This window comes from Agelaius tricolor, unplaced genomic scaffold (genome assembly GCF_023055355.1).
Source record: "Agelaius tricolor isolate 1412-34295 unplaced genomic scaffold, bAgeTri1.0.p SCAF_1, whole genome shotgun sequence".
NCBI lineage: Eukaryota > Metazoa > Chordata > Aves > Passeriformes > Icteridae > Agelaius > Agelaius tricolor.
In genome coordinates, this window is record NW_027269261.1 from 90,359,598 (window position 1) to 90,369,444 (window position 9,847).

Below are 9,847 nucleotides of genomic sequence, written 5' to 3' on the forward strand. Positions count from 1 at the left end.
GTTTTCTTTAATGAAAGAAAATGAACCAGTCATACAGACCAGTTCTGGAATACAAATCCTCATACCAGTAGCGCCCATCTCACACAAAGTTAATACAGATATTGAAAATATCATGATTCCTCCTGTAGCTTCTGGCTGAACTACAGCCAGAGTTGAGTGTGTTTTTGGCTGCTTTTGGCTGGTCCAGGTTTGGTTGCTTTTGTCACAAAGAGGAGTGGAGGCGGGAGCAGGACAGCCCGGGGTGTCTCTGTGCCCCAGATGTGACACGAGGAGCAGAGGCACACACGGCTGCCGTGTGTCGGGGTGTGCGCTGGCCGGACACTGGCGTGGGGCAGGTGACACTGTGGTGTCGGTCACAACGGGGGACACTCGGCCCAGCCGGCCTCAGGGCTGGGTGCAGAGAGGGAGCTCCTGGGGCAGGTAACTCAGCTAAGGGTCTGGAGAATCTCTCTTGCCAGGAATGCCTGAGGGAGCTGGGTCTGTCCAGCCTCGAGGAGGGGTGACTGAGAGGGGACCTCATCAATGTGATCACGTACCTAAAAGGTGGGTGTCAAGAAGATGGAGCAGCCTCTTCTCCGTGGTGCCAAGTAATAGGGCAAGAGACAATGGGCAGAAACTGATGCGCAGAAAAGGAAATTCCACCTGAATACGAACAACTTCTTTACAGTCGAGGTGACCGAGCACTAGAACAGGTTGCCCAGCGAGGTTGCGGAGTCTCCCTCACTCGAGAGGGGCCGGGAGGCTGGCCCAGCTGAACCAGCGTGGTCGCTCCCAGCCTGGCCCGTCCGGTGATTGTGTTGCCCCCGGCCAGGGCGAGGCGGCCCCGCCGCGCTGCGTGAGGCGGCGCCCGCGGGCCCGGCGCGGGGGCGGGGTGGCCGCGGGGGCCGGCGGTGGGGCGGCTCCTTCTTTGGCCATGAGCGAGGTGTCGGCATTCGGCCGCCGCCGCCGCCTGCGGGACGCGGGGAGGGAGCGGCCGCAGCGAGGTTCCGCCGGCGGCAGCGGCGGGTGGGATGGCCCAGGCCAGGATCAGCGCCAAGGCCAGCGAGGGGGCGCAGCAGCAGCCGCAGCAGCAGCAGCAGTCGGGCGGGCAGCTCCGGGGCCGCTTCTACCGCTCCACCTCCATGGCCGACCGCTCCAGCCGCCTGCTCGAGAACCTGGACCAGCTGGAGCTCAGGTGGGGCCGGGGCCGGGGCCGGGCGCTGGGAGGGGGCCGGGGAGGCGGCCGGCCCCGAGCCGGTGGCTCCGCACCGCAGGCCGGGCGCGGAGCCCTCCCCGGCTGGGGCGCGGGGGGGGCGGTGTGAGGCTTCGGAGGGGACCGAGGGAAAAAGCGCTCTCCTCCATGGGGGGCAAAGTTTAAAAATGGGAGCTGTTGCTCTAAGGTGAGTTAGCGTGGCCTGGAAATACACGAAAATAGGAATACTTGTACGAATGTATGACAGTAGAGGTTTTTCAGAGAAAGCGAGAAGGGCTGCTCGGATTTGTTACCCTTCGGGGTGTGGGGAGCCTTTAGCAGATGGGGACGGGCTCTGTACCAGCCCGCGGTGCATCGTGTCTGTCGTCCCACCCTGTCGCCCCTATCCCGCACCTGCGGGCAGGTGTTTTATAAGAAGGTGCAGGAAATCCGAGGATAAAACCTGGTGTCATTCGGGCTCTCGGAGACTTTGGCAAGCCTTTAAGCTGCAGTGCTGTATGCTGGCGTGTGAGGCTTCTTGTCTTCCAAACCTCCCTTTGCATTTACCGGTTCAGCTGTGGATGTTCTTGTTGTGTTTGTGCCCACCTCCTCTCTGAGGTGTATTAAAACATTTCACTATAAAATGTGAACAGCATTGCATTCTGCAGCTGAGGTGTGTTTTTCCAAAGTTACTGTAAATGCCATGTGAATTTCATCATTGTGCCAAGACGTGTCGTGACTTTTTCTGCTGCTTGATGTTCCCTAAATAATACCATTTGACTTTTTTCCCAGTTTGGCCTCATGAGAGATGATACCTTGCCTTTAATCATCTTCCCTGTCCTCTCAGCTCTGCTAAATTACATAGTGTCCTTTCTGAGGTGGATGGATGTGCAGGATGCCACTGATTCACCTCCTCTGGTACTGTTTCAACACACCCTTTCCTTCATTACAGCTGCATATTGATCAGCAGCTTTCACAGAACCACCCAGAATGTTTCTAGGACTTTCCTGTAATTAAAAGAGCTCTGTGGGCTGCAGGAGTTTTATTTCCCCTTTCTGCCTGCATTACTTTGCATTATTCAGGAGTGGACTCGATGTGCTGTTATATTAGCCTTTCACTTAGCTTGATTAAATCTCCTTGAAGTCCTTTGCAGACTTCTCTGAATTTGACTAAACAAAATCACTGTCTGCAAACAAGTCTCACTGCTTACATCCAGGTCTAGGCATATGATGAACATATAATCCAAAAATTAGCATGAGAATATGCAAAAATGTGTTTTAGATTTGCTGAGTGACTCTGGAACAAAGCAGACAGTTTGGTTAGCCAGCAATTAAACCCTCAATTAAACTTCCCAGTTTGCTGTGGTTCTTTCAGACAGCCATAGTTCTAAATGTGGAATAGTAATGAGGAAAAAAAAGTCCAATTTGATAAAAGTCACTCAATTCTTATGGTTTTTTTCCTATTCACAACTAATCAACATGCGTCATTTCAAATTTATTCAAATGACAGGAGAAAAAATTTCCAAACTTTCTCCTTCTCCAGCTTGTTTGGTTTTGCTATAGACCCTCAAGACGTTGCTTGTAAATATAAGTGAAAATTTGTCAAACTGAACTACAGCCTTTAATTAAAACCCTCAACAATCCTCAGTTCTCAAGTTGCTTAAGGTAAACTGAACTCTGAAGCAAGTTTCATCCCTCTGGAAATCACAGGATCACAGAATGGTTTGGGTTAGGAGGGACCTTAAAGGTCACCTAGTTCCAGCCCCCTGACATGGGCTGGGGCACCTTTCAGTAGACCAGGTGGCTCAAAGCCCCATCCAACCTGCCCTTGAACACCTCCAAGTGTTCACAACCTCTCTGAGCAACCTGTTCCAGCGTCTCACCATGCTCATAGTGAAGAATTTCTTCCTGATACCTAATCTAAGCCTACCCTCTTTCAGTTTAAAGCCACTGTAAAACACTCCAGTTTGAACAGCCTTCCTTTTCCTCCCTTTCTTTCCACTGTGAGAGCTTCTTTTCCACCAGTAATGGGGCATTTTTGTACCTCGCTGATGGGTGTTTGCAGAGGGGATTTCTTCTGCATGGAAAGTGAGCAGTGAAGGGGAATCAGTTTGGGAGGGAGTGCCTGAGGCAGAGGTGACGAGGGGCAGGTGGCACGTTTGCCCCTTGGAAGGGCTTGGACCTTGGTGTTGGTGTGACTGCCAAGATCTCTCAGGAGCAGCTGGAAGCCAGACCAGAGGCTCTGTCTATGAGTCACTGTGTTCTGTTGGTTGTGTTAAGTAAAAACACGGTTTTAGGTGTGATGATACATGAGGTAAGTCAGATTCTTGCTGGGTATTTTTTATCTTCATTTTTTGTACTTTTTATCTTGTTCTTTGGGTCAGCCATGTTCCACCACCATTCATTTCAGTGGTCACAGGACTGCTTAGCTGGGAGTGGACACTCAGCTGAAGGAGCTGAGGATGCCAGGGTGAAAGCCCCTGTTTTGTCTCCCTCCAGTGTGCCCGATTAGCTCCATTTCAGGAAAGAAGCTGCTCCATCCTCAGATGTTTCTTAGTTCCTTTGAAGACTTATCTGAAGCTCCAGCACGTGGGCTTTAATAATGGGCTGTTTAAGTCAGTCAGTAGTTTAAAGGACAGAGTTATTGCAGCTGTCCTAAGAAAGCGGGTGTCAGGTTTCTCATCTGGAAACAAAAGCACAGCCTGGTCCACCTGTTTCTCAGGGGAATGCTCTGCTCATGTAAATGGTATGTAGCAAAAAAAGGCATTGCTCAGCTAATTGCTCACAAACAGGGAAAATCAGAAGTAAGGAATGTCTTTTCCAGTATTAGGTAATAGATGGAATATTTAGTTGATGTTCAAATATACTTGGATTGTGCCAAGTAAAAAGATGATTGGAGGTTTTCATCTCTGAGGAAAAAAGACTATACTGCTACATCAAAATAATTGAAAACTGGGCATAAATATGACTATTTTGTGTTCTGTTTTCTTTGCCTTTCATTCTTTGGTTGGTTGTTTTTTTGAGACTTGGATTGTATTTCCACCCCTTCCCACATCAGTCACCTCTGTTAGAGGTTTAAATCTTCAAACTGTTTTCTTTGGGTCCACCACACAAGGAAAGGAAAGATTTACAGAAACCTGTGAAGTTAAGAAACCATGCATTTTAGGAAAGAAGTTATGAGAACTTGACTGCATGGTGTGATCCTGACACATTATTTTCCTGAAGTTGATGTGACTGGCTTCCATTTTTTTGTTTGTTTTTTTTTTTTCCCCACTAGAGCACTGTTATGAAATAACCCTGTCCCATTGTTGTGTGGCACTCTATATTGCAGTTTAGGAAATGGTAAAATAATTCTGAAGTAGCAATTATTGCAAATAAAATAGTTCTTAAGATTTGGTTATATTACCTTTAGTAAATAAATGTCAATCAAAGCTCTACTTGGTGAACTGGGTTTTTCTTTTTTTTCAGTATGCAACATTAATTCTGACAATTTGGCTTTCAGGTCCTACCTCACATACCAAGCTGGCCTTAGGAAGCAGTGATATTTTAGGCATCTCTTTAGAACTGTACCAATTCAGGATACATCCCTGCAATGCAGCTTTTCCACATTCTTCCTAGGACCCAGCAAAGCCTGTGGAAATCATGGACTGATCTATCTACTGAAGGCAGAACTTTACTTTTTACATCAGTACAATGATATACAGAATCTGATTTTAAAACACTATCAAAATTGAAAGTGCACTTCAGAATTTTAATTTACAACTTTCCAGCGACTAGTTTTTTTTTAAAAAAAGGCATGGCAAGGCATTTTGAAAATATTACTAGACTTCCTAAATTATAAAGTAGAGACATCTGAAGTATGAAATGACTCCACCTGCCTCATTGCTCTTACTAACCAGTCCAAAATAATAATTATAAGTATTTGCTCTTGGCATGAATTTGCATTGCATTAACTTTTCCCACTCCTCCTCAGAAAAAACATTAAAGGCAAGGCCTGAAGCCTGTGCTTTCATTGACTAAGTTAGGTTAAATATTTTGTAAAACAGAATTATTTCATGAGCAGGCTGCATGTGAAGAGTGACTATATCCTCAAATGCTCCTGTTCTTCTGCTTTCACCCTCTTTTCTCTTCCTGCTGTTTTCCTGAAGTTACTGCCTTCAGCCAGCCCGTGAGGAAGGAGCAGCAGCTCCGTTCCTGTCCCAGGAGACAGCAATGAGCCACCGCTGTCTCAGGGCAGCTCCCAGAAACGTTGAAGAGTGTAGAGCACCTAAGAGACTTAACAGTGTTTTGGTTTGTTTCCCCTTTTCTGGCCAGATTTCATAAACATTTCAGGATAGATGGATGGATTCCCGTGATGCAGCCAGACCTCCTGAGCTGTGCATTGCAAGCATCTCAAACCATCAGCCAGGTTCACATGATAGTCTTTTCTGTGCAGCCTGTGAATGCAGAGTTGATGGTTTTGGTGCAACTCTTGTAGCCTATTCCAGCTTGGAAAGTGGCTCTGCAAGCCCCTACCCTCAAGTCTCAGAGAAAAGCAAAGGGAGTGGGACATTTCCCTTTTTGTATCAGGTCAAGTAAAGCGCTGCATTGGAGTGCTTCAGTGTTCTTTTCCATTATTTGGCTGAATGCAGAAGCCCCCTCTTTAAAACTGTGGTGGGGAATAAGACATTAAGTAAGAAACTGGACTCAGATTTCTCATGGGGCATTTTCACATAGCCCATGGTGAGCTGAGTCTGCACTTAATGCCACAAGGAGAGCAGGCTGTGGGCACAGAACCACACACTTACCAAGACCCAGTAGTTACAGGGACAGCAGTTTCTGATGGACTTTCCCCTTGTCCTCACTGCATTACATGTGAGTTTCAGCACAGGAATGGGACTGGAATAGGAGTCTGGTTTCAGGAGGGACTGAGTTTCATGCTTCCTTGCAAGCCCAGAAATAGGAGCTGCTCCCACAGACGCTTCCTCCCTGTGTGAATTACAGTGAGCATCATGCCATGGAAAGCACCAGTGACAGTGGGAGCAGGCAGTCCAGCATCTTCTCCCAGTGGCAAGGCACAGCACTTGTGTTGGGGAAAGCCTTGTCATGTTACTAGAAGTGTGTGAGCTTTGTCTCCCTCGCAGGGTGTTCTCCTTTGTGACAGGCGTTGTTTGGCGCGTTGCAGTTCTCTGCTGGTTGTTGCTGTGCAGGTGGATTCTGTGGGTTCTGCTGGCCTGGCGGTCGCACAGGGAGCCGGGGCCCCTTGCTGCCTCCATCTCTGCAGCTGCCACCCTCATTACCAAGTTCCCTGATGGGGACTCGGTCCCTTTCTCTCCTAGTTAGGCAGCTGATAATAATTGCCAGCTGCCTACAGGACTTCTGCTATGGGGCTGTAGTACCATCAGGCTCTGCATATCCAGATTAACCACAGAGTAAGATCGAACAGCACTGTCAGTAAACTAAAAAATTTAAGTCTGATTGAATTGCTGTTGTTTCTGTTTCCCCCTCCGTTTGGTTTTTTTAAATGATACTGAGTCTTGAAAAGTGAAGATAGAGAAGGTCATGAAGTCAGAGAGTCTGTCTCATGAATAACCAAGATCTGACTGCACTTACTGTAAGCTGAAGTTTAAAATAAGAGTTCTTTGCAGCTATATAGGTGAACAGCCATTTTATTATTTAAAGGTTTTGTTTGGTTCAACCATGTACAGGGTAGAGGCTTTCCGTGATGCAGCATCTGCCATGGAACAAGAGAAAGAAATTCTGCTTGAAATGATCCACAATATACAGAACAGCCAGGATATGAGGCACATCAGTGAAGGTGAGAAGCTGCTTTCCTGTACCCTCCAACTGACCCAAAGTCTAATCAGCCCATCTTTTAGGGAGCAGCTCTTTGTGAGCAGCACTCTGCTGCTGGGAAGGGTGCAGCATTGGAGCCAGCTGAGGTTGTTGAAGTGTTACTTATTATCATGAGATCTCTTCTTGACTAAATTCATACTGTGTATGTGAAAGCCTATACTCAGTTCACTGATACATTTTCAAAATCAAGATTAACATTGCTCTGCTGGGGGAGAGTCATTGATGATGATGACAATACAGTTGAAAATGATTTTGACTACTGGACAGGCATGAGTGCTATAAAGTGTACAGCCTGCAAGAACCTGATGATTATGGTCATTGTCGTTGTTGTGTGATTCACAGCTTTTTTTTTCATTAGGTGCTTTAAATTGCTGGTTTATTGACTCTTCAAGAGCCTGCATTTCATATTTTTGAAAAGCAGCTATACTTTCAGAAAATCGAAAAAAAGTTTTTTTCATGGCCTCTTATTATATCTAGTTTTCTCTTTATGGCTTTCAGGGAATGTCTAAATCTCTCCCTCAGAAAGGCACAGAAGTCCTTAATGAGCTAGTTCTGTTACCGAGTGTTTCCTCATAATATTGTATGTTTTGCTTGAAAGTGACACAGCAAGCATTGGTGTCAGCAGAGGAAAAACATTGCTTACAATTTTAGTAGAGTTTAATGCCTCATTTCAAATCAGATACTGGCTTCTATGAAATGAGTATGACTTGGGCAAATGTTAAAAAGCTCATTTCTGCCTTCTGGAAATCTTGTTGATTGTCACTTACTTAAAAAAATATTGTTTACTGCCAAGTTATAGCAGTTTGAATATCTTGATGATGCTATTTGCACAGGAAAGTATTTGGCCGTAACCAAGAATATTTTCTTGTTTTGAATTGAGGCGAGAGAGAAGAACTTAATTTGACTGCGAACCGCCTGATGGGCCGAACCCTCACTGTGGAGGTTTCCGTAGAAACCATCCGCAACGCGCAGCAGCAGGAGTCCCTGCTGCACGCCACCAAGATGATCGATGAGATCGTCAACAAACTCCTCGACGATTTGGAAGACGCCAAAATGCGCCTCATGTCACTCTATGGTGCGTGCACATCCGACGTGCCAGCGGGACCCATCGATCAGAAATTCCAGTCTGTGGTCATTGGATGTGCCATTGAGGATCAGAAGAAAATCAAAAGGCGCCTAGAGACTCTGCTCAGAAACTTGGAAAATTCTGAAAAGTCCATCACATTGTTGGAGCATCAGAAATCATCAGTTCGGCAGTCTTGCAACAGCAAACAGGATTAACGTATCCTCCCCGGCTACTTCCGGCAAACCACAGGATGAGCAAGTGCCCATAAAAAGCACACAGAAGCCAAGAAAAGAATTCTCTGTATGAGCACACACGTATATACACATCCACACCCACCAAAGTATCTTTGATTGCCAGGTGCAAGCATTTAATGGGTTTTAGTAGCATTGGCATTTTCTTTTGGCAGTAAGGAATGCTATCAGTTCTTCTGTAGAGTCGATACTGCTCTATTGCAAATTGTAATTGTGCTTCTGCTGAACTGACAGAAACTGAAAATCTAGCCTTTCCTCCATTCTCCTGGGTTTTTTAAACTAAAGTTGTTTTGTCCTCTCATGAGAATTTCAGCTTTTCTCTGCTGTATACATAGTGTGTGAACCAGACTTTTGGGGACAAAAAACAAATTATGGCAATAAATCAAAAGAATTAATAAACTGTTTATGGTATTTTCATAAACAACACCGTGTCCTACTCATTACCATTTATAATTTTGCACTTTTTCAATATTTTGAATAAACTGATCACAGAACTTTCTACAGGTAGACAGCCACCTCCACTTTGTAACTGAGGAAGGTAAAAGCAACACGTGTATCCCAGGGATCACCAGCCAGGCTAGAAATGACCTCCCCCCCTCCATGCCTGGTGAACCATTCTGCTCCCAGAAACTCATTGTACCATTGAGATTGATGTGTTTTCTAAAAGGTATTAGAGAGGGGAATTGTACATCAGCTACTACTCCACTTTGGCATCATCTCTGAAGCCACAGAGCAAAACATTTTGACTTCTCACCAGGCAAACACTGTATTTGTGATTTGTGTAGGATGGTACTTTGTACATCCATCATTATTGACCTTTTTCTGTGAGTGGTTTTTGGTTTGTTTTTTATCTTCCACCCTCTCACTCACAGGAACTGCTGGGCATCATCACTGAGCTCTATGGCTGTGGGTCAAAAGTTGCAGATTTTAGGGTGTGCCTGGAATTTTGTAACCCCCTGCAGCCTGGCCAGTCTTACAGTACTTCATCCAAAGTTGGCGGTGCCCTGAGGGGAGCAGGGTGCTCTCTGGCTCAGCCAGCAGCAGGTTAAAGCTCAGCTGAAGGGAGCCCAAAGGGTCTGAGTGCTGCCACCCACCACAGCTGCCTCGGTGGCAGTGCCTGGGGTGTTACAGTTGGAGTGTCACACCTGGGTGCTCTGAGGGAACCAGCCCGCGGTGAGACCCTGCACATCAGGCTCCTGCACAGCCAACAGTCAGGAGCCCTGTGGTTTTAAATGCCTTGAATGGCCTCAAGGGCTCTGCAGGAAAGCTCAAGAGCTGTCCTTCTTGGAAACCTCAGCTGCTATGAGGTCACTGTCACTGCATTTAATTTGCAGAAATGGCACTTCAGGTGGGTGCTTCAAATGTAGTCCAAGTTTCAGCTTTGAGATTGTGCAAAGCTTCTAAGAGTTGGTGACATTAATTCTGTAATTCCACTTGAAAAAAATCTTCAACCTGTTCAACAGTATTAAAATCCTTTACAGTAATACATGGCCTGGGTTGTTTTCAGAACTTGTGCTGTGCAACA

At 46.2% G+C, this 9,847-nt stretch overlaps 1 protein-coding gene across 1 annotated transcript; it reads left to right on the top strand.

Moving 5' to 3' along the window:
* The first annotated feature begins 813 nt into the window (after nucleotides 1-813).
* On the top strand, nucleotides 814-8,746 carry BAG2 (BAG cochaperone 2). Its single transcript, XM_071443044.1, has 3 exons — nucleotides 814-1,174; nucleotides 6,858-6,967; nucleotides 7,886-8,746. The coding sequence occupies exons 1-3, from the start codon at nucleotides 1,011-1,013 to the stop codon at nucleotides 8,284-8,286; spliced, it is 675 nt and encodes a 224-aa protein (XP_071299145.1). The 5' UTR covers nucleotides 814-1,010; the 3' UTR covers nucleotides 8,287-8,746.
* The last annotated feature ends 1,101 nt before the right edge of the window (nucleotides 8,747-9,847 follow it).